Consider the following 25,273-nt stretch of genomic DNA (forward strand, 5'->3'; position numbering starts at 1 on the left):
CCCTTTTTGTTAGTGCATTTGTTTATTCAAAGAGCTGCGAGTACAGGTATGTGGTACTGTGCTGGGTGTGTGTGGTGTTGGGGATTGAACCTAGGGCATTGCATGTGCTAAGCAAGCACTGCAGACTGAGACACACCCCTAGCCTTCCACAACTATTTATTTAGTTAAAAAAAAAAAAAGTACAGTTGTGGTTTCCAACTCTGGTTTTGCCTAAAGGCTATGAAAGTTCAACAAACAAAAACTCCAGAAAACAAAAAAGGGAAACCAAGACAACTAAGATTAAAATAACAAATACTGCACACACACCCCACCCCCAGTGTGTGTGTGTGTGTGTGTGTGTGTGTGTGTGTGTTGCTGGGGAATCAAACACAAGACCTTGCTCATTCCAAGTACATGTCTTACCATTGAGCTAGGTACATTTAACATCCAGCCCTAAGTACATTTTATTTTAAAAATAAATAGGTTATGAAAAGACAAGTGAAAGAAAAAGGCACAATAAAGCAACCACGAAATAAGGGGATACTTTCAAAGAGTAAATGATACATTTTGAAAGTACAGTGCAAAAACTCCAAGGGTAAAACTAGCAAGAGAATAATACAGCTTAGATGGCTGGGAAAGCCAAAGTATATACCGTTTGCCTGTGGCAAGTGCCAAGCGTATCGTGTTCCTTCTAAGAGAAGCCACAAAGTTTCGCCAAGTTGAAAAAGGAAACCACAATTTGTGGAATCTATTTTTATTTCTGAGTTACACAGCAAGGGTATGTAGATGTATTGTGTTCTTGCATATTGTCATATTTTTAATCCATACTATCCAGGTAGAATTTGTTTACCAAAACAAATCTATTATATACTTTATTCTGAGCAATCTAATACACATAGAAAACTCTCGATATATAAAAGGTTAATTTGTGCACACACATAGATTCCTAAAGTAGCAGAGGCATTGTGATAAGACGAGGGTTGTGCAGAACCATAAAGGAATCCTCAAAATTACACATTCTAAGAATGCAGGTTAGGGGGAGCGATCTCCCTGCTCATCGCTATGCCCTAGGGAGGAACCTTATAATATAACACTGTATGGCTTCAGTAGGAACTTTGGGGTCTTCCTCCACCCCCTCCCCAGTTGTTTTCACTCTTTAACAACCAACTCCTGTGAAGATTTTGTTCCATCCTATAGTCAAAAGTCAGCTCAACAGTAGCTGCTACTTAAAGTGAAAACACCACTTCCACCCCAATGACCCCTTGGAGTTCCCTTACCTACAAATCTACAGGAAAAAGTGCAAAGCAGTTCCTGGCAGTCCGACCAAAGCAAGGATGCCCAGGATGCAGGTGCGAGAGCTGAGTGAGATATGAGCTATATCTACCTGTTTATGGGCTATCTTTTTTTCTGGGATTCACTGGAAGCCTACTCATTTGATGAACATGGGAGCTTTCCTCTAGCACGTGCAAGTAAAGTAACTTGTTTTTTAGAAGATAGTAAGATAGCATATGCCCGAAATAGTGGAATGCTTTTATAGGCCCATCGGATATTCCAAACATCATTGACTGAAAATGTTCTCACTGAATTTACTACGTCACGTCACCTGCGTCATCTTCCATACACAAACTCAAAGAAAGTGTGCATGGTGGCATTCACCATTGTCATATCGAGTTGGTTGTGAAAAGCACGCTCTTTCAACAGTCCTGTGTCTACAGAGCTGCTGAGCTGAACTCTGAGGTCCTCACGACGTCATAGGCTTCATATGGCTTAGGAGATCTGTGTAATTCATCTTTTAAAATGGGATATGATGGAGCCAATATGTTAAGCAGGTGAGCAAATCAGAATATTGGGTAAATATACTCATGTCACCGTGATGTTTGGGGGTGCACTATCAAATTGGGGGGCTCTATCAAATTAGCCAAATGAAATGAGGAAGGAGATTCAAAAAAAAAAAGAAAGAAAGAAAAGAAAAGAAAAAAGAAAGAAAGAAAGAAAGAAAGAAAGAAAGAAAGAAAGAAAGGGACAAAAGTCAAAAGAGAAATTAAGTTTAAAGGGATCAGCAGGTGAAACTAGATGGTGAGGTGGAGGCTTATAAGGAAAGGAAACTAACTCATGTACATTGTGTCTGCTTGTAAGGAAGACAGCCTGGAAACAGACATGAAACAAATGGAGCTAGACAAAGCCTGACACCTGAGCAGAAACATCTCCCTGTAGAGGGGAGACTTCTTCAGGGATCAGAGGGTTAAGAGCTCTCCTCGACAAGGCTACCAGGCAGGGCCTGTCTTCACTCTATCTTTATTTCTGCCATCAGCTTGATAACAGGTGGCTTTGATTCTCAAGAGGAGCTTTCAGACATTTTCCGTTTGAGTCTGGCAATCTCATTCTTTAAGAGAGGCGCACTTTTGTGAGGACCCCCTGCTTTCGTCAGTAGGCTGTGGGTGAGATTTCCCTGTCTGTAAATGTCGAAATCTTCTTCACAAGGCCAGATGTGGTAGTGCAAGCCTATTATGCCAACACTTGGGGGAGGCTGAGGCAGCAGGATTGCCACAAGTTTGAGGCCAGCTAGATCTATGACTTAAGTGAGTTCTAGGCCAATTAGGGCTACGTGATGACAATCCTGTCTTGAAAGAAAAAAATGATGACTTTGCCAAAACCAAATGAGACTACAGCCACCTCTGCCCACTCAGTTGGAGAAAGCATTTAAATAAATACAAAAAGCACAGGGGCCAGGGTGGGGCTAGGTGTGTTTGCTCTCATCGGAGTTAAGATGCTTTTGTTTTGGCTTTGTGGAGAACTGTCTGTTGTCACTATTTAGTTCTGGTGAGGAAGGTGTAAAAGCAGCTTCATGCCTACCGTATGAGAACAAATGTGTGCCTCTGTGTTTCAGTAACATTTTATTTAGGGTCACTAAAAATCTGTAAAATAAACTCTAGTATAGTTAAGTATTAATTTTTTTCAACTGTAAGTATAGGCATCACATTTTTTAAAAATTGGATTATTTGGTTTGTTGGTGTTTAATTTCTTGAGTTCTTTATGTATTTTGGATATTAGTCCTCTGTCAGATGTAGGGTTGGTAAAGGTCTTTCCTTAGTCTGTAGGCTGTCGCTTTGCTTTATTGACAGTGTTCTTTGCCTTACAGAAGCTTTTTAGTTTCATGAGGTCCCATTTATTAATTGTTGATCTTAGAGTCTGAGCTATTTGTGTTCTGTTCAGGAGGCTGCCTCCTGTGCCAGTGAGCTCAAGGCTCTTCTCCACTTTTTCTTCAATCAGATTTAGTGTATCTGGTTTTATGCTGAGGTCTTTAATCTACCTGGACTTTAGTTTTGTGCAGGGTGACAAATAAGTGTCTATTTGCATTTTTCTACTGTAGATGTTGAGGGGACAGGAGCTCCACAAGGAGACTAATGGAACCAGGGGTGGATGCAAGAGGGGGGCGCTACAGATACTGATGCTCCAACCAAGGGCCATGCATGATGAGGACCTAGACCCTCTGTTCAGATGTAGTAGGTATGTGCAGCACAGTCTCCTTATGGGCCTCATAATATGGGGAGTAGGGGCTGCCTCTGACACGGACTCTGGTGCCCATTCATTGATCACTTGCCAGGCCACAGAGGAAGAGGATGTAGGCAGTCCAGATGAGACTTGTTAGGCTGCAGTCAGATGATAGGGGAGGAGGGCTCCTCCTTTCTGAGAGCTAGGGGAGGAGGTGAGGGAGAGAGGGACCAGAAGGTAAGGCGGGAAGGGGCTACAATTGGGATGTAAAGTGAACAACAACAACAACAACAACAAAAAGTATAGAAATCATCTTCCTTTGTAGTGGCACCCTAGACTGGGCATAGCTTGCCAGCCTCTGCTAGAGATCCACAGATTAGAACTTGCACTGGCAATTTAATGGGCACATAAAAACAAGAAACAAACCGTTTCATAAAGGCTAGCATATACTTGCATTTAATTTTAAACGTCTTAAAGCAGAATGCTTTTGCAATGCATCTGAGTGTTACTTTTGGATGATACAATGTTAACCAAGTAATCTTTGAGTGGGCCACCTTGGAGTTGGCACTTGCAGAGTAAAGGTTTGAGCCTGTTTTGTGGCCTGAAGCATAATTAGCTACTGAAAACTTGATGCTCATCTTAGCTTCACAACATGAAGCTCTTCAAAGAGCATTAGGGAAATGATGTCCTAAAGGTGTAATTTACATACAGCCATATGAAATAACGCTTACATGAGTTAGAGAGCCTAGGTTCCTTTTGAAAAGCTAAAAGACATCTCAAGTGGACAGGAAGGGAGCACACGCTGATGATGCTGATTTCATGTCTGTCTGTGTGTCCATCCTGTTCAGACTCAGCATTTCATAGACAGCATTTTAAAGAGCCCTGTTCCTGGGACAAGGCAAGCCCTGTGCATCTTAAATCTAGAGCAAGCTCTACAGGGGAATCCAGGCAACCTACAGAAATGTATCAACATCTGTCTAACAGCAGAATTAGGCTATGCTTTTGGTAAACACCAATCTAAGGAACCAAGTCCCACTGCACCAGGGGTTGGTATAATATTAAAATGGAAGGACCTATTTTTCCTGCTAAGATTCAACTAAAATCGTTGAGGCACATAATTGGCAAAATAGGAAAATACACAACATTTCATAAATATGTTAACAGTAAACAAATTTTCTTCCCATTTTTTCCCCCTCTTGGAAATTTCCAATGGCACCAGGCGGTGCAAAGTGGAGGTGTCACCAGCCCTGTCGCTTCCAGGTAGGTTATGTTCCAGCAGAACCATCAAGCAGAAAGTGATTTCTCCTCCAGCTGGCCAGCTAGGGCTTTTCTTTCAGCTTCATGTCAATACTGAATTGAAGAGGGGTGGGGGGGGGGGAGGGGGGAGGGGGGGAGGGGGAGAGGAGAAAACACACCAAGTCAGGAGCATTCAATAATAATTCGGGCATCACTTGTTTGTATCTTCCTTCAAATAACTTAAAGAAATTGCCTAAGGTTTTTATGCTAGAAAAGCATCCACCAGTTGTTAAGTTTTTCTAGAAATATTGACTCAGGAGACTGGGAAGATGAATCGACAGTTAAGATCACTAGTTGTTCTTCCAGAGGATTTGGGTTCAATTCCCAGAATGGATATGGTAATTTACAACCATTTGTAACTCCAGTCAGAGAATTTGACACCCTCTTCTAGCCTCTGTGGGCACCAAGCATGCACATAGTGCCCAGACATACATACATACAGACATACAGACATACATACATGCAGGCAAAACACTCATACACATATAAATAAATAAAAGTTGACTTTTTTTTTTACCTTACAAAGCTGCTTTTGGAAGCATTTTATACCTTTCAAAAAGGACTCAGGGACAAAAGGTTCAAATCACATAAAGAACATCACTGTGTCTTCCTGTTTTTAGTGATCACTTTCCTTTCTTGTGATACTCAGTTGTTGACTGGGGAGATGGTACAGCACACTTCTGGGTGTGTCTGTAAATACACCTGCCACGGGAGTCTAGACCGAGACCCATCTTGAATGAGAGGGGACTGTGTGCCAGGTGGAATGGAAAATGGAAGAAGCCGAATGGAACTTGCTGTCTGCTCACACTGTCCCTTCCTGACTAGAAGTCTTTTCTCAGGCAGTTGCCTGTGGACCTCAGACTCCGGGTTTTTTGGCCTTTGAACACGGGCTCGCACCAGGAGCCTTCTGGGGAACCTTCCTTGAACTGGGTCTGCATACTGGTCTCTGGGGAGTCTAAGCAGCAACTTGCTTTTTCCTGGCTCTCTCAGCTCCTCTCCAACATGGAATAAACATTCTCTTTGAGTTGAATGGGTCTCTCCTCTACCTTTTAGTGAGCATCATACAACTGTTGTGTATCCAATACACACAAAAAGAGAACTAGAGCCAGTGAACAGAGAGAAAGAGAAAGAGAGAGAGAGAGAAAGAGAGAGAGAGACAGACAGACAGACAGACAGACAGAGACAGACAGAAAGACAGAGACACAGAGACACAGAGACACACACACACACACACACAGAGAGACAGAGACAGACAGAGACAGAGAGACAGAGAGAGTACCAGTTCTGATAAAGATTGGAACAAATAATTTGAAAGCAGCTGGATTTCTCGATGCCCTTCTGAGGCTTCCTCCTGGGGTAGAGCTTCCTGTGGCCCATGCAACAAGCAAGTTCCTTCTAGTAACTTTGCAGACAAAGCCACATGTCACATGGACCACTTGTCCATCTACGGCATGCTGGTAAAGTGTTTTTCCTTTGAAATTCCCTCAGCAATGTAAGCACTGTGCAGCTGTGCCCACACCCTCCCAGTCTCAATTTCTGGACTGTATCCCATTGAGATGGATTAGCACATTCCATCTCGCACTAGTAAAGGAAGAACTAGCACTAGCATCCTGCTGAGGGAGTCTGAAGAGCCTACTGTGACAGGAGTGATGAGGGGACAGCGCAGAGGGGACCAGACACTGGGGTAACTTGGTAGTTCTTGTGCCTTCAAGGATCTGACGTCTTATCCACAGAACTTTCCTTGGGCAGTGTCTTCTTTTGTCAACCGGACGCCCATATCTGGTTCTAACATACTTTTACAAAGCAGATCATTTAAAAAAAAAAAAGCATTTGCTTCTAAGATTTCTAAAATGTACTCAGAAGTCAGTGCTAGGTTTGAGTTGGTAACTGGAATTTAATTCTTTTTCTCATGGAGTTGGCTCGATTTTTTTTTCTTTTCTGAAAACACAAAGACATGAACTGATCTCAAACTTCGTAGAGTTTAAAGTAGGTATCACTGTGATTTGCAGTCTGGGCCTTTGACAAATACCTGATCTGGCACGCTAGAATGCACACCTCAGCTTTTTCTTTTTCTTTCTTTCTTTCTTTTTTTTTTTTTCTGCTGTTGTTGTTCTGACTCCTTTGTAAACCTTTTCGAGATTTAAATTATTGCTTTTTTGGGGGGGGGGGGTAACCAAACAGCTGAAAGACTAAAACCTGTTTACCCAGCACATCGAGAGAGCAACTGTGGATGACTTCCTGTTAAGCTGGTACAGGAAGCCACTCTGCAGACTGCTCTTGAGAGAACAGCTACCTTGTGGGGTTAGTGAAGGCCCTGTTAATACCTCTAAGTCATCTTCACCACGTAGGGTCTTTGATCATATCACTTAAATATGCAAATATAAATAGCCCTGCTTTAACAATTTGTGATATGAGTGAATAAAATCCTAATCTAAAGTGAGGGAGAAAAGCGGTGAAAGTGGTTTCCTAACTGTCCCTCTTATGATTGACACTGGTACAAAAAAAAAAAAAAAAAAGATTGACACCGATGGCAACTTTTGACCAGAACTGAACGTAGGTGGGGGGCACTTCCTGCCTGAGAAGATGATCTTAGCTGTCCACAACTGACTCAGCCCTGAGCAAGAATGACCTTACCATTCGATGACAGGATGGTCTCACTTCTTGCATATACTAAGTGAGGTTCCTTACAAGGCGTGTGGCAATCCTCTGCAACAGCCCTTAAAGTTACTTGTGACTTATGGAAGAGGAGTGGCAAGGCAGGCATAATGCTCCTTCTCCCTGTGGAGAATGGGAGGCCACCACAGGACCCTTGCATGTCCCACTTCACGTCAATCTTAGCTGGATGGAGCCCCCTTGAAGGGGCCTGTGCCCAATTTGCAGTTCATCCAATGGTAGCTACAGGTGTAAAATGCTTCCGTGTAGGATTCTTCTATCTCCCCAGAAGCCAGGAAAGGGTGAACAAAGGCCTCCACACTAACGTTAAAGCAAGCAAGCAAAGACATGCAGGCCTGGAGGTCAGGGGAGAGAATTCTTGTGCACTCTTGTTTCCCATCTGGGATTTCATTCTACTGGTTAGGGAGATGATACATATGCCTGGAAGGAGCTCAGGAAAGAGCGATGAAGAAAAGAGAAACTTCCAGAGGAAATGTTCTTCTAAGAATGGAACATAACATCAACAGTTGGCTGCACCCCTTCCTCCCTGTCCCCCACCCACCCCCCACAGCAGCACTTTAAGGAGCCCACACAAGAATGAGTACATCACCCTCTATACCAAACCAAAAGCTCTCTCACCAACGAGGAACAGACAAGCGGGGCAGGCAGAGGAGAGGGTAAGCCCCCAGATGCAGCAGCAATGGGCCAATGCTGGGCAAGCTGAACTGTGGGCACTGTTTGGTGTTCAAGGGGCATTGCTTCACAATGGGAGGGAATGCCCTGTGTTTGAAAGGTGGATCATGATGGATTGAGAGACTGAGCTATGCTTGCTTTGGAAAAACAGTTTTCTTGAAGCAACTGGTGCTGTCATCTCAAAAGTTGAGACAAGAGTGACCTTTAGGGAAAAGCTCTGTGATTGGAAAGTCCCCTTAAAGCATTCAGTCTTGTTCTTTTTTTTTTTAAGTTGGGACTTAGTGTTTGTCCCTAAATTTCCTTTAACCTTTAAGGTCAACAAGGCAGATACAGACACTGCGGTGGTTTTCTAAGTTCTCTTTGGACCTAGAGGAGACAGTGACAAGGGTGACATATTTAAGTTGGTTTTGCTCGCCTTTCTTGGTCCTTGAGGACAATGACCATCCTAAGTCTACTACTCAAGCCAAATTAGTATCCTTTTACTAGCTGTAAAACTGACGTGGCCAGTCCCACAGTCCCATGGGAATGGTTTCTGTCCTTTGTTAGATTCCAGCCATTCCCAGCACTGACCACCTCTCTGATTTGAAAGCCACCAACTCTGGATCTGCAAGGTCAAGATTCAAATACCACCTGGGAGCCTCTAATGCCTTATCTACAGTTCTCTTTCCTCTTCTGTAAAGTGGACCTCATAAGCTTATTCTAGGATGAATATCAGGCACTGAGTATGACTTCTTACAGAGTCTGGCATAGGCTAAGAACTCTATGCAAGTCCAATTTCTATTTCTTACAGGACAGCAATATCCAACTATATAATTCCAAGCAGGCTCAACGGTCTCTTAGACTTTGCAAAGCAAAGCAATTTCTCCACAATCCACCAAAATATTAAGTGTGCAAGGAAGGGAGAGCGTTCCCTAACTGCAGTGTAATTCTGAAAGCAAAGTTTCGTTCCTCTTGCCTTAGTGTTCATACAACTTGCCCCAAAATTCATTGGCTCATTTTGGGGGTGGAAAAGTGGAGGGTCAGGTAAGCATCCAGTTTCCTTTGTGACAATCACTAAGATAACAGTATCTGGAAAATATCTTAGTTGTTCCCAGAGCTGAGCCCAGGAAAAGCCAAACATCTCAAGAGGTTTATCCAATCCTGCATGCTTAGTTCCCCTTTGAGGCCAGCCATGCAATACTACATGTGAAAACATAGCTGTCATTGATGGAGAGTTCTTACTCCTTGTCCATAGACGTCATTTCTGGATCATTGTAAAGGCAGCTAGTTCTGCGTGCAAGGGAAAACAAACAAACAAACAAACAAACAGGAAGTAGTTAACATTTTCTCATTCTTACGGCCACGTCAGCATCACTAGCTGAGCATTTGAAACTGCTTAGTGTTGTACCATTTGCGACTCCTACAATCCCAAATCTAAACCAGAACAAATTATGCTATTTTAACATCAGATCTGAAATATAGTTACTAATCAAAATACAGACATATAATAATAATAATAATAATAATAATAATAATAATAATTATTATTATTATTATAATAATTATAATAATAATAAAAATACCTCCAGTGGTTATTTGTCCAAGCCAATTTTTCTTACTTTTTAAATCTGTTCTTATGCAGTGAACATGGAAAAAAAATTTATGTAGCTCAAATAATAAAAACTATTTTAGCCACAAAGGAAAATCTTTTAAACATCTTAATTTTGGTTAGACACAATACAGTCAGCCTTCAGTTTTCATAAGAATGAGGATTTTCCCAGGTATGGAAAGAAAGACTGTCCCCGGTCAGCTTTGCTGGATGTTGGTACAGGACAGGGGTAGGACATTTGCCACTTTCTGAGGCTGGCAGTGCCCAGGTCCACTTGTGAAGTCTAATACTACCTAAGCAAGGCAGGTCCAGAAAAAGAAGCATAGCCATATAAAATAATGAAATCAACGTTTTCAACGGTGCACATGCCTATGTCCCTTAACTGTTCATGATATCCATATCTATGTGATACTATGCTAACTGATTTAAAATTCACCTTATATCAATTCCTAGTGTTTAGTACACTTCAGCTTTTACCTTTTTCTCCTCTGCTAAGTTTTTATTTTTAAATGGGAAAAAATTATATAAAAGAGCCCATGATTCTTTTTACTTATTTTTAAGAAAGATTTTAAAATTACGTCTGTGAATGCTTGGTTTGCATGTACGTGTCTACACTGTATGTGTGCCTGGAGCCTACAGAGGTCAGAAGGGCTAGTTGGATACCTCTGAGCTGCCATATTTTTTGGGGGCACAAACCAGGTCTTCCCAAAGAGCAGCAAGTGCTCTTAACTGCTGAGCCACCACTCCAGTTGGATTAATCCTTTGTAAATGCACAAGTTCCTTTTTGTTGTGACTAAGTTGAAGAAGCTAACTCATCCATTTCCATGAGGGTCTGCGGCTAGTTCAGTGTTTTCTGAAAATATCAGTTGGTTGTTTCCCTTCCTGAGCATTGACCCCTCCCTCCCTCCTTCCCTTCCTCCCTCCCTCCACTTCTCCACCCTGCTGGTGGTCTGGTATTTTTATGGAGAAAACTTGGCAAGGGCAGTGAGCTAGCGAAAGCCAGGGAAGCTGGAACAGAATCAAGAAAGGGCACTCTTCCAAGCCCAGCCTTTCTGCGTCTTAGCTTTGGGTGATCTCTCAAAAGAAAACAGCAATTTGCAGACGTTTTAAATGCTACCACCCAAAAGGCAGCAGATGGAGTCTTCCTCATTTGCAAACTGAGAATGGGTTTGTGTACAGTACAGACCCTTCAGAAGTATTTCCTATCTCTGTGTGGAGGTCAGTGAAGAGTGGTGTGCAACTTAATGGGTGACGTGTCTTGTACATGGGGGGGGCGGGGAAGAGGTTTTAAAATGCTGTAGGAATGGAAAAACAAACTAGCTGGGAAGGCTTTGTTTTTTATTATAGTATATATCTGACTCAGGTTAGAGCCAGCATGAAGCTTTCTAATAAAGCCGCGTGGACAGTCAAGATGCCTATTAACAGAAAGAGCCTGGGTAGAGCTAGCTTCCAGTCTCGGATAAGAAGGGGGGTCTTTTTTTTTTTTTTTTAATCTAAGACTCAGACACAGTCTGCTCCAGGATTTAGGGGCTGTATCTGTGGCTAGCCATAGTGAAAGAGGTACAATGGACTTGGATTTTGAGGATTTTCCAAGCCTCTGTGGGATCAAGTATGGTGGCACACACCCATAGTCTTAGCACTTGGGAGGCAGAGGCAAAAGGATCCCAGTGAGTTTGAGACCAGCCTGGTCTACAAAGCAAGTTCCAGGCTAGTGAAGGCTGCAATAGTAAGATGCTCTGAAGAAGAAGAAGAAGAAGAAGAAGAAGAAGAAGAAGAAGAAGAAGAAGAAGAAGAAGAAGAAGAAGAAGAAGAAGAAGAAAATAAGAAAATGCAACCCCTGTGGGGTCAACGAAGCTCAATTCATTTTCTTTATATATACTCAAATGTGCAAACACTTTTTAATTTCACCAGCCCAAAGGAATAAGATCAATTGGGATTGGATTCTACCAGCAAATGGCTTATCCAACTAATCCGCATCAAAACTGCTAATGATTTTTATTCAGGAATTTTTTTAATGTAAAAGATTTGTATTTTAGGCGAATAATTCTGTTAGGTTACCTGTAACAAAAATATACACGCAAAAAAAAAAAGTGTAAATGGGTTGTTAATGAAGAACTGGCATTTGTAGCCACACAGGAAAAGTTCACTGCTTAACATTTATTTAGAATTGGCAAATGCCTTGGATATTGCTCAGGCTTTTTGCATTTGTTGTAAAAAAATATATATAACAATATAAGAAACATTTAAAGTGATTAAGAAGCTTAATGTACTTTATATGACAAGCTTTCCAGGTAGCAGTTGTATACATTTAACACATAATGTCAGGAGATTTCTTTTTGTCCTTGGAAGTGAACAAAAAAAAAAAAAATGACTGGGAGCTCTCTGTTCAGCCAGACATTCCAGGGCTGTCTCTCAGTACTACAGGGGCAGAGGTTAACTTGTAGATTTATGTCCTGCAGTAATGCAACCATGTTTATCCCATGGAAAAGATAACCTGATGTTAGTTTATTGCCCTCCTGGACTCTACCCAGCTTGATACCTAACCCAACTACCTCATCCAAACAGCCTTTTGTAAATATTCTGTTTCTAAAAATCTGCAACTGTATTTTCTGCAGATTCAGTTACAAGCAGTCAACCATGCTTTGAAAAATATTAAATGGGAAATCAGAGAAACATGTCATTCCTAAGTCTTACGTAACTTCTGCCATGGTGTGTTACCTCTTGTCAATCACAGGTATGTCTGTACAGGAAAACAGTACAATCAGGGGCTGGGGCCAAGGAAGAAGAGACTGCCACAGGTATGTATGCAGCTTAAATTCTCTTCACATTCATGAGAACTCTTTACTGGATCCCTCACTAAATAATCCATCAAAATAACAAAATTTGACATGTGTTCATTTTATGTTTTCTTGGCAGCGTGGTTTTTTTTTTCCTTTTTCAGAGCCATGCTTCAATGAGACTGAGCAATGACCACTCCCAGTCAAAAGAGCTTGGAAACTATGAGCTAAAGGCTATTTCTTAGAAACTAAACGAAGCATTTATTTACATTTACCATTATTTTATGTGTATGGATGCTTTTTTTTCACGTATATCCATGTACTATATGCATGTGTGCCTGCAGAGGCCAGAGGAAGGTTTGGAGATCCTTTAGACCTGGAGTTATAGACAGCTGCGGCCGTCACGTGGGGACAGAGCCCTGGTCCTCTGGAAGAGCAGCCAGTGCTCGTATCCACTGAGCCACCTCTATAGCCTCAGAGTGTTATTTAAATCTTGGAAAGCTGTAAAGTTAATTCTACAGAATTCTGTCCAATTTTTACTTGCCACTGTTTCTCATCCCAATAATGAACAGGTGTGGTTCTGACACCTCAATATACCTAGAGGTCCTACAGATACCACGTTCCACTTAACAATGTCTGTGATGTGTTTTCTGGTGATAGCCAGAATTTCAGATACACTAATAAATAAATAAATAAATAAATAAATAAATAAAATAAACAGTGACAAATGCTCTCGTTAAGATAACCAAGATTATGGGGAAAATAGATTATAATAAAAAACATCAAAGATTACATTGGCCATAGGAGAAAAGGGGGTGTCAAGGCGCAGCCTTATTATCAGGGTGCAGTAAGAAAACAGCAGGCATGCAGACTCTCCCCATCATTCCTGAACCGCCAGCCAACATCACACCAGCCGCAAAAAATGAAAACCAAGTCTTACTTAGCCGCCTCTGATGCTTTCCTTAGTTCTTCATCCAGTCTGTACGAGCAAAAATTACCAACAGAGAAAAGGAAGAAACAAACAAACAAACAAACAAACAAAAAAAGCAAGCAGAGCATGAGCATCTCCCGCAAAGCAGAGCCAAATGTAAGTGGTACGTATTTGCTTTTTTGTCCCCCAAACTGTCTCTGGGTGCATTGAGACATACTCAGCTAACCATGGTGCTGGTCCTTCCTGTTGGCCAGTCACGTATGCTTACTTTGAGAATCCCTTCAGAAAGATGATATAGTTGTTGCAAGGGGCTGAGAAACATGCTGGCTAAATAAAGCTCAGATTGTCCACATCACTGTGCTGGGTAGAGTTAAAGTTAGCTCGCAGCCTGGGCCAAGTCAGGGCATATCTGGTTTAGTAGGTTTCAGTTGCAAATCAGGTTGACCTCAACAGCTTTACACACAGGACAAAGACTTGGAGGGGAACACCAAGGACGGATACAATAGACTCTTCCTCTGGCAGCATGTTGAGGTCACCCACAAATATAACACTGGAGTATACACATGGCAGGGTCCAGCGTGAATACAGATCTCAAGATTTACCTCACACTTCTTTTAAAAGATTTCTCTTCATCGTACCTTACAAGATAAGAAACAAATGCCATGAGGACAGTGAGGAACAGTGGGAAAAGGACAGGTAAATGCTTTCAACAGTCAGAACACAAGAGAAAACGCTTACCCAGACAACAGTGAGTGGCTTTGAAGAGAAAACTTATTTGTGTTAGGCACAATTATCAGTTTACTATGTATAGATGTACAGTCAATCCTCGTTATTCGTAAATTCCAGATTTGTAAATTTTCCTGTTTACTAAGACATCTGAAATTTACAAAATCAATGTAGAGCACTTTTGGCCATCTGTGGACATGGACAAGGTGACAAAAAATTCAAGTTGCCCTGTGTGCACAGGATCAACAGCAGTCAAGCAGGATGATGCTGTGTCTTCCTGCCTCATATAGTTTCATTGTTAAATGTTTCTCTCATTTTTGTGCTTTTGGCTGGAGACTGGGCTATTTAAAATAGGGTCAAGCATCTTACCAAACCCTACCTACTGTTTGTAGGCACAAGAAAGCCAAGGTACCTCACAGAGAATGTAAGTGACCCATGAGATTGTCTTAGGTACAAATTGTAATACTGGTTGCCTTGCTTGTTTGTTTGAGAGAGGGTCTTTCTGTGTAGCCCAGGCTGGCCTCAGAATCTGGATCCTGTGTTTCAGTCTCCCGAGTGCTGTAATTGCACACAGTTGCCACCACACCTAGCTGAGCACAAAGATAGTGAGTGAACAGTATGTGTAGACATTAAGGACCTTTCTCAAGGAGGGACACACACAAGCCAATGTTGTATACGGGTGGACAATGAAGGACCAAGGTTATATATTGATGTGTAATGAAAAAAAAACACACATTCAAGGTTATATACTGGTAGATATTAAAAAAAACCAATGTTATCTACTGGTAGGTAATGAAAAACCAAGGTTATCTACTGGTAGGTAACAACAACAACAACAACAACAACAACAACAACAACAACAGAACAAGGTTATATACTGGTAAGTGATGAATACACTGCAAACAGAGGCAGACGGGGCCTCCCTTCCCCCACCTTGTATTTCCTTCAGGAATAATAGCTCAGTGTTGACTGAGCGTCTCCAATGACTTTTTTGAACACAACTGTCCCCAGCCAATGAGAACCAACTGTAATCAATGAACGAATATAAACTGCATTTTATCCCAATGATGCCAGGCTCCACCCAGCCTGAATTCCGGTCTTGGGACTGGCTGGGATCAGATGCTTTGAATGGTATTCAGTAAAAGAAAATAATTAGGCTGTGCCAATTTGAAAAATTCGCAGTGTGAAAAATGAAGCAATGAGGACTAGTAAAAGAAATGGCAGAAAAGACTCTGTGAGATGTATCATAATGACAGGAGGAAACACAGGTGAAGTCGGGAGTGGGGACCCACAGTGCCAGGTTCTTCCTCCAGAAAACAAGTCTTTCTAAATGCAACCTTTCTTCTTGAAGGGACGTTTCCAAAATGCAACCCTTCAGAATAGACGGAAAGTACCCGGCCATGTCTAGCTTCTCATTTGAACACCTGCCCCCGACAGTGAGTCTCCACTGCATTTCAGTCATAACCAGTAGCACTCTGTACTCCAAGATCTGTGCCCACGGCTCTCTGCTCACTGTTCGTATTCAACCCTCTGCTCACTGTTCGTATTCAATCCGTGCTCCAAGAATTACGTCCCTGTTTTACGGATGTGAACATTAAACATCAGAGGGTTTTCACGGGCTGCCTGAAGTCTCAGAGGCATTGAGGAGAAGGAGGGAAGGTTCAAACTGAATTTGCCTCTTTCCATTCTGTTATGTTTGCCACACCATGGAAGCCCTGCTGTGTTTCTGGAAAATGGCCAGCGCTCCCTCCCTTAGGAAGAGACAATGTCCTTGTCATCTTTTGTAAAGAGGTTGTGGGCAAATGATGAGAATGGGAGATAGGAGCTTATCAGGCAGTTTTAGGGGAATTTCCCACCCCCACCCCCAAAAGGAGCAGTTCTGATTTTTGTCCTTGGACAGAAGCCAAGGAAAAGCCTGTAGTTCTGTCCTGGCTGCAGGCTAGAAATGCTAGTGTGTTTGGGGCCTCCTGTCCTGATCTGATTTCTTGTTATCCTTTTGCTTTTACACAGCAAGGAATACTATTCTCTGGGAGCTATATATGATGCTGTGACAAAAGCTGGGGCACACAAATACCTGCTGGGTGGGACAACTGGGGCAACCAGATCTCCTTCCATGCCCCTCCATGTGTCTCAATCTAGAAAAGTCTTGATAACCCCTAGATACAGACACTTGATGGCCCCCTTTCCTGGTGTCTTGTCTACAAATCTCGTCTATGAACCTATAATAAACTTTCTAAAGGTCACCTTCCCCATTGTCTGTACAATTCATTCTTTGAATCTTTGGGATAAAGGACCTAGAAGGCACTGGCCTGGTGCAACTTTTGGTGGCAGTTAATTTTCCAGGACCATCGGCACCATCCCACCGGCTGCAGCTCGTCTGAGGGTTCCATTGCTTCCAAGAACCCCTGCTTACCACCACTGTGTTTTAAAAGAAGAGTGTGTTTTGGAGACAGGGTGCTGCTTATGGCATGCGGGCCAGAGCTGGAGGGTGCACTGCTTGTGAGGAATCAGTGAAGCCCCTGAGGACGGAAGCCCTGATTAGGATCTCATAAACTGTTTGCCTCAGCTGAGCCACCCGACCATAGTCTATCAGTGTCCCGTGAAACCAAATGCATCTACTTGTGAGCTACTGAGCTTAGGGGTGACACTTGAAGAAAGATGAAGACCCAACTAGAAAACCATGTGGACGTTTGGTGACAGGCTAACCTGGATTTGAACTCTGGTCCTAACCGTGCCTCTACTCCTACTTCCCATTAGTAACTTCTTACTGACTTACTTTGCTGGCATCTGTGAAATGGGGTTTAATATAAGTTGGGTGAGCTATACAAACACAGCTCTTCTGTGTTCTGTGGTAAACAGTAATGGAAACAAGAAGAGCCCAGCTTCTATGAGTGTGCTCTTGACCCCTTTTGGAGGCCTGTCAGAAGGTCTGCTGCTATCTGTTTTCTGGAGGGAGATACACACCCCCTGTCTTTTTCTTAGGGCTCTAATGAAACAAGAATGGGTTAATCAGCTACAAGGAGAGACAAAGGCAGGGTGCACGGAGAATTAATGGTTCTTTGCAACAATGTACCAGATAAGAATGTCCCTTCTCTAACATCTTCTTCTTCATAGTCCAGTTCCAAATACTTGGAGTTAACTTTTATTACTACTTTCAGACAAAGTCTTGACATCCAAAGTACATGGAATTTCTACCCACAGGCCGCTTCCTTCCCTGGTCCTAAGCAAGGAAACTATTTCTTACCACACCCGCTCCTCAACAAAGGCTCTCTATTATCTGATCTCCTGTCTGAAAGCAATCATGAGTACAATGTGGGGAGGGGTAGATATTTGAAGGAAATAGTCCTTTCTTTTCTTGTTTTGTTTTTTTTTTTTTTAAATCCATTTCCTGGGGTCATGTAGCTAAATTATTTAATTAAAAAAAATCCAAATTTTGGGAAGATCTTAATGTAGAGGGTCACAGCTATAAATGTCCTAGTTACTGTTAAGTACATGCTGCCTCCAGAGTAGAAACAAACAACAAATAGGCAGTAGTTAATCTTAATTGGGAAATGTGATCAAAATGTATTGTATGAAATACTGTGTTTTAAAAAGTCAGTAGGGCCGGGCGTGGTGGCGCACGCCTTTAATCCCAGCACTCGGGAGGCAGAGGCAGGTGGATCGCTGTGAGTTCACGGCCAGCCTGGTCTACAAAGCGAGTCCAGGACAGCCAAGGCTAACACAGAGAGACCCTGTCTCAAAACAAACAAACAAACAAACAAACAAACAAACAAAAAAAGTCAGTAATTAATCATTACAAGTTTGTGTGAAAGAGGATATGAAAGAATAGTAATTTGTAGGTTAGAGCAAATGTTTCATTTTTTTGGATAATACTTAACATTTCCCATCATTCTAGAAGTGAGAGTGTCCCCCACCCCAACCCCCGCTTCTCCAGTGTGTGTTATTTCTCACCAGTGCTCCAAAGCTCAGACTTACTTGATGATGCTCTCTGGAATGTGGATGCAATCCATTGGGATCAGCCCACTCAGCTCAGATAAACTACTAACGTATTTAATTTTACTGCTGAATTTTGAGCTGGAAGAGAAAAAAAGAGAGAGAGAGAGAAGAGCTTCATATTGTCAGTTGCTACATTTCCCTCCTATAGCCATTCTGTCTTCCTGAAGACTTTCTTTTTTTGTTTGTTTGTTTGTTTGTTTTTTCAAGACAGGTTCTCTCTATGTAGCCTTAGCTGTCCTGGACTCACTTTGTAGACCAGCCTGGCCCCGAACTCACAGGGATCCAGCTGCCTCTGCCTCCCAAGTGCTGGGATTAAAGGCGTGCGCCACCACGCCCTGTCTGAAGACTTTCTTAAAGTTTTTTTCTACATTATTTGCAATGAGGACGAAACCCAGACTCTCACACATGCTCAACTGCATCTTGACCCCACATCTTAGACATTATTATGGCTAAGGGCCAGGCACTGCTTTATTACCATTTGTAATATTGTTTTGAGAAGTTCATACATGAGCACTGCATCTCCTTGGCACCTGTCCCTTCTTCTCCACCTCTAACTCTTCTCCCCATCCCAGATTCATGATCTCTTTTTTATTATTGTTATATGTTATACATATAATAGCTATATACATATACACATATATGTATATATACACACATACATACATATATAATGGCCAATTAGAAACAGTAAGAATTGCCATTACTATTTTTAATTGACAAAAATTATACACATACACACACATATATGTGTATGTGTATTTAATGTATACAGCAGGTGCTCTGAAGTACCAAGTACCCAGTTAAGTTATACTGGGTAACACGTCACTTCATATCCTCATTTTCTTTTTCTTTTTTTCCTTTTTGTAGTCAGAGCATTCTGAGTCTACCCTCTTAGAAATTTGAAAATATAAAGCATTTTTATCACTGCTAGCTATCATGTTGCATAAGGGTTCTCTTGCACTTTTTCATTTCCTAACTGAAATTGTGTGCCCTTTGAGCATCTTACAACACTGGTGACTTGCATTTCCCAATCTACTCTTCCTCCGTAAGCTCCATGCTTTTAGATTTTACATACAGTTCTCCCTCACCGTTCATGGTGGATCGGTTCCAGGAACCTCCACTCGACCCTGAATGCCCCAAATCCAATGATGTTTAAAATCTGTTCAAAAACTGCTGTAGAATTTACACATGATCTATGCACACATACTGAAAATGGTCTCTGAGTACTTGTAATAAGTACGTAGTGCAATGTCAAGACCATGCCAATATAGGGAAAAGACAAACAAACAAAAACAATAACAACAAAAACAAAAAAAATCCCTAGAGAATCTGCATACGTTCAGAGAATATTTTTTCCTGTTTAATAGTTTCTATCAGTAGATGGCTGAATCTGTAGGTGAAGACCCCATAGAAACCAAGCACTGACTCTTTGAGGAAACTGTGTGGTATATGGCCACTGCTTTAAGTGATTTGTGGGAACTAACTGATTTTTCTTATTATATTCTGGTGAAATAAGCTGAAATGGAGCGAGGGTCTCAGCAGTATTCAGTGGAAGAGCCTGGAGAGGCTGTGCAGGCCAGCCTGAGCGCTCACACTCCTGAGCCTCACTCCCCCACAGTGCTGAGCCTCACTCCCCCACAGTGCTGAGCCTCACTCCCCCACAGTGCTGAGCCTCGTTTCCCCTCAGTGCTGAGCCTCACTTCCCCACGGTCCTGGGTTAAGGGTTAGTTGCCGTCCCTTGTCCATTCATTTTTAGCAAGCAAAATTATTATGAGTATTTCCAGACTACAAAATTTGATTATAGTTTAAAAGCATGTGTAGACTTATATGCCTCTCTCGGTTTTTTAGGTGAAATTAAAATAATTTTTTTTAAAACTTTTTCAAAGTTTTAGTTAGGAAGCTCGACATTCAAAGCTACATCCCAATGAAGCAATAAAGTTGGGTTTGAGGTACGAACAGTCTGTAACTACATGGGATCATCTTAGATGTGCGTAAGTGCGTAGATGCACCCAGAAGGAGCTGGAGGAAACTGAGTGGAGAGTTTGTCTCTGGGGAACTGGCAGCTGTTCAGGGGAGAACCTGGCACTACTTGAAACAATGAGATGCATTTCTGAAAATGCCTTTTCTTATTATTGGTGCTCAGTGATCTAAAATTCTTCCCTGGTTTCAGTCGCCCGAGTTCTCCGGATCGTGTGGTCTGCCCGTCACTTCTACTCCTTGCCTTTGTGAGCACTGCTCGTTCCGCTCAGCAGCTTTTCACATGTTCTCCTCTACAGATCTATCATTTATGTTTTCCTGGTGGCTCTCACCACACGCTGTGACCGGTGAACAGTCCGCCTGTTTACAGCATCACTTCCAATCTTTCAGCCAAGTCTTGGGTCAACATACATTTCCAAAAATGTGCTGTATAGTCTTTGAAAGTCCTTCCCCTGAAGCTTGCTACTAGACTGGGCTTCTAATAAAAAACAAGACAGACAATGAGAAGAGAGGCAGAGGGTGTGCCTCACCTCTCTGATGCTTTGCTCACTGGAACAGAGAGTTTTAAGTACACCATGCTCTCTCCTCTGTGTCTCGGTCTGCCCTTTCCTCTTCTTGGATTGCTTTTCTTCTTAGATTTGGCTGGCTAAACCACCTTGTCCCTCGAAATTCACCTTAGAGATAGCCTAGATATACCCTTTTATCCATTGTTTTCCATACATTACCCCCAAACTCATCCTTATGTAGAGATATCACCCCCATAAAGTACTTCACTTAGTGTGGTAGCTGCTGACTTCTCTGCCTGTATCCACAGCAAGGCTTGGCATTCCTGGGGGCAGCAACTGAGCTGTGCAAGTTCTCAGTCATTTGTGACTAATTGAGTCCTTGGCACAGACAAGTAGCTCATTTTAATAAACTAAATGTCTCATGTACGTTCACCAAAGATGTTCTTTAGCCATGGCGTGTGTGTGTGTGTGTGTGTGTGTGTGTGTGTGTGTGTGTGTGTGTGTGTGTGTGTGTGCTCATAAACCTGCAGAAGACACAGGAAAACATCAAATGTTGCTTTCCATTAGTCTTTGCCTTTTTCCTTTGAGGCGGGATCGCTCACTGAGGCTAGAGCCTGTGCTTTTTTAGCTAGGCCATTCCGTCTCAGATGGGGTTACTGGAGTGTTCAGGACCATGCTGAAGTTTTATATGGATGTTGGGACCTGACCTCCAGTCCTTGTGCTTGTTTCATAACTTCTTTTAACCACTGAGCTATCTCTCCAGCCCTGTTCATATAGTTTTTTAAATGGCTAAAAAGAACACTAGTCAACAATATTTTGTGATGATCTAAAATAAAATTTTACTAGATCATGGTCAATTACTTGTTTGTGAAGCATCTCTGGGTGATTTGAGTATCTGTGACCAAAACCAGAGTTATCTATAAGACCTAAACCATTGGCTGATCTCTTTGAGTTGATGTTCGCTGGCATCCACTTTAGGTGATTTGGTTCTATTTGTTTTACAGTCTTAGGAATTGAACCCAGGGCCTTGCACATTGCACATCGCAGGCAAGGATTCTACCACTAAGCTACTGTGTTAAGCCATTATCAAATTTTAAATTTATATAGCAAGGAATATTTTACTAAAAATTGTCTATGTAAGACATGATGGCTTTTGCCTATCATCCCAATACTCAAGAAGTTGAGGCAGGGTTAGGCCTGGTAGCACATGACTTTCCTTCAAGAACTCAGGTGGCCGTGGCAGGATGATTTCTGTGAGTTTGAGGCCATCCTGCTCTACACAGTAAGCTCTAAGACAGTCAGGACTACATAGAGACCCTATCTCAAAAACAAACAAACGAACGAACAAACAATAATAAAACTAAAACAAAAAAGAAGGGAGGAGGAGGAGGTTGAAGAAGAAGTTATTGATGTTGAGGCAGAAGGTTTTCAGTGAGTTCAAGAATGGCCTTGGCTAATTAATGAGTTACAGGCCAGTCTGGGGTACAGAGTGACCCTGTCTCAAAAGCCAAAAAGCCAAAAATCATTTTCTAAGAGCCAAATTTTGGGGGGCTGGTGATAAGGCTCAGCAGTAAGATATATACTACTGTTGCAGAAGATCCAAACTTAGTTCTGAGCACCCACATTGGGTGGCTCACACCTGCAAGTAACTTTAGGTCAATGGGATTAGATGCCCTCTTCTGGCCTCCAGAAGAAACTGCACTCATGTGCACATACCCATACAAAAAATTTTGTACTTTTTTATTCTTTTAATTATTATTATAAATCCAACCCTCTCTAAAAAATCTAGAAGGTACAGTTAAAAGACAAACACATCCATTTTACATATATGCAGACAATATATACAAACACAAACACACATTTTGTATTTAATTATTTTCTTCAATAGTTAATTGTAATTCTCATGAAAAATTCATTAATAACTGATTCAGGAAAATATATTTATCTTCCTTGATGGTATGTGAGATCTTACTCTATTTTTAAAAGGTTTCTGGAAAATAAACACCATTCCATTTATTAAATTGTTTCAAATTTTACTATATTCTGAACTATCTTATTTTCTTTACATATTCAAACATAACGCTAGATAGTACCTAAGTCAAGTGTTGAATATTTGCTGAATAAGAGCAATGAATCCTTACATTTGAGCCCAACATAACTCTCAAAACTGCTACTCAGATTCTTCACCCAATTTTGGTATATGCACCGTTCTTGCCCAGAAGAAATGACCCACTTAAGGCTCATACTTTTGTCCTACCTAGACTTTACTGTCTCATGTCATCCAAAATGTCTATTTCATACAAAATAACACATCTCTGTAAAGTGTTGGTTAGTCTTCCTCCTGTGTAGCATGGCACTCTCACTACTTTACCCTCCACACTTACAGGAAGCAATTTAGAGGTTTGGTTTTGTAATTGTTGGGGATAATATTTATGTGAAGTAATTACCACTTTATAAAGAAAGGGTTTGCTATGGAGCCCAATGCCTCATAACTTGTAATTCTCCTGCCTTAGCCTCCTGAGTGCTGAGATTACAGGTGTGCCGTCACATCTCGCCCTTTATACAAGCGCTCTTGGTGCATGGTCCAAAGTGTCCTTTCAGGAAGGTAGAGGTAAATTAAGCTCCCCTGGATGCTCTCAGCTTTCAAATCCTTGTTACAGGAAAACTTGCATACTCTGAAAACACACCAAGCCTTGTGACTGTCACAGTTATACCTTATAAAAGGTCGAGTCACCGCAAGGATTGTTCTGATGAACCAAGACGGATGGACGATGATGAATGACTTCAAATTCTTGCGCAACCTAATTTGAAAAAAGAAACAATTCTATATTCTTGTTAATGAACTTTTCACCAGAAACAGAAAATAGATACCCAAATAAGAATACATGCACTTTTAGGGAGGGGTTCTAGGAAAGTTATAATTTCTGATGTATAGAATGTCCAGGGTTCATTTCAAAAATTCCCTTTGTTTGTTTTTCTCTCTCACTCTCCTCAAGTGTGTGTGTGTGTGTGTGTGTGTGTGTGTGTGTATGTGTTCATATGCATGAGTGTGTGTCTAGGCATATATCCATTCCTGCAGAGAATCCCATTTCAAGTGTCATTGCGTCAATCTTCAGGAGACACAGCCTTTCTTTGAGACCTGAGGCTTGTTGATCAGACTCCACGGCTAGGCAGTAGGCTCTAGGAATTGACTTGTCTCTGCCTGCCCGTTACTAGGCATACAAGCATGCACTAGCACACATAGTTTGTTTTGCTGCTGTTGTTGTTGTTGTTGTTGTTGTTGTTGTTGTTGTTTTCTGTGTGTGTGTTGGGAATTGAACTCAGGTCCCTTTGCTTGCCTAAAAAGCACTTCATAAACTAAGCTATTCTCCCAGCTTCCTGACATGATTTTTTGAGACATAGCTTGAGACTTAAATCTCATTTTCCCACAGGCACGAATGTGAGAGAGAAGGGCAATACTCTTACAGTACACACATGGATAACAACTGGCATATTTTTGCTTTGTGATGCTGTTGAACTTTGTCAGATTTATCTTTGTTGCCTTGAAAAGAATATGCTCCCAGTAACAATTTAGACTGTTAATTACTGTTTTCTGTTTATTGCTTTTGGCTTTGAGACAGGGCCTTGTGCGGCCTGGGTTGGCCGCAAACTCACTGCGTAACTAAGGGTGACGTCTAACTTTTGATCCTCTTGCCTCCACCTCCCGAATGCAGGGATTATAGGTCGATGCAGGAGACGGGACGCAGTGCCTTGGGTCTGTTAGGAAATATTGTTCCCGCTAAGCTGCCTCTTCTGACCCTTGACAGTTTATTTAGTTTGACTAAGCCTTATTTTGTTCTTAAATATAAAGAAAATTTACTATTTTAATTAATGTGGTTCTCAGGCACATTTTTTTTAATATTAACAAAGGCTGCTTTATTATTGTTGCAAATGGTAATGGAGGCACTCTCAGGACATTATGAAAGAAGCCTCAACTAATGGGATCTAATACATACTCGTGTCATAAATTAGTAGTTTGGTATTTTGATTTTTCTATACAGGACAATAAAGTTTGTCTAAGTAGAAAGGTAAGTATCTTGGGGAAGGTGCACACAAAGGCAGTGCTGGGTTAGCAGTTGCCTTGAACTGACACAAATGCCGAAATAAGAACCCAATAGTTGTAAATCATCAGTATGCTAGTATATAAAACAGTAGCCAGGTCACATGACACCATTAAAGACTCATGGCTTCTTAGGTTTGTCCATTCAAGTTATACCTGCAAGGTAAAGTGGATGCCAGCTTCAGAATTACAGCCAGCAAAGTCTAGGGTGGATTAGCTTCAGGCATTACACGGTACTTCCATTAATATTTTTACATCTTGTTCTTTCATGTATGAGTAACCTGGTATCTATCTATCTATCTATCTATCTATCTATCTATCTATCTAGAGAGCTACTGAGGGAGTCAAAACATCAATTAAATGGTGGTACCCACATACCGTCTGTCAATCATCTGGTAGCATTTCTTCATCCAGCCTAGCCCTGGCATCTTGCGCCTTGGGGTTGCACCATTTAAGTACACAATCATGTAGTCTTCAGCTACCATCAGCTCTAAGGTGCTTATTACATATCTGATCACAGGAAGGAAGAGAAATGTTTTCAGTTCACACATGAAAGGTTCC

The 25,273-nt window shown here is 41.6% G+C and overlaps 1 protein-coding gene and 1 long non-coding RNA gene across 12 annotated transcripts in view; one reads left to right on the forward strand and one right to left on the reverse strand.

The window, feature by feature from the left end:
* Window positions 1-380: 380 nt before the first annotated feature.
* PRUNE2 (prune homolog 2 with BCH domain) overlaps window positions 381-25,273 on the reverse strand; it is a 266,030-nt gene continuing 241,137 nt past the window's right edge. For 2 of the 11 annotated variants that reach the window (XM_084770073.1, XM_084770070.1), the window contains exons 14-20: window positions 25,091-25,222; window positions 23,328-23,414; window positions 18,110-18,208; window positions 14,011-14,046; window positions 13,418-13,456; window positions 9,334-9,381; window positions 381-4,821 (exon numbers count right to left, since the gene is read on the reverse strand). In XM_084770073.1, the coding sequence (XP_084626199.1) occupies window positions 4,791-4,821; window positions 9,334-9,381; window positions 13,418-13,456; window positions 14,011-14,046; window positions 18,110-18,208; window positions 23,328-23,414; window positions 25,091-25,222 (472 nt within the window). In that variant the 3' untranslated portion in view covers window positions 381-4,790. The remainder of the gene's footprint in view (window positions 4,822-9,333; window positions 9,382-13,417; window positions 13,457-14,010; window positions 14,047-18,109; window positions 18,209-23,327; window positions 23,415-25,090; window positions 25,223-25,273) is intronic. The other 9 variants (XM_084770076.1, XM_084770074.1, XM_084770072.1 and 6 more) reach the window with 7 other exon arrangements.
* LOC311590864 lies at window positions 9,389-14,004 on the forward strand. Its single transcript, XR_014776993.1, has 3 exons — window positions 9,389-10,918; window positions 12,435-12,498; window positions 13,444-14,004. It is a non-coding gene; the product is annotated as an uncharacterized lncRNA (long non-coding RNA).

The sequence above is a fragment of the Acomys minous genome (genome assembly GCF_964271855.1).
Source record: "Acomys minous genome assembly, chromosome: 2".
Lineage (NCBI taxonomy): Eukaryota > Metazoa > Chordata > Mammalia > Rodentia > Muridae > Acomys > Acomys minous.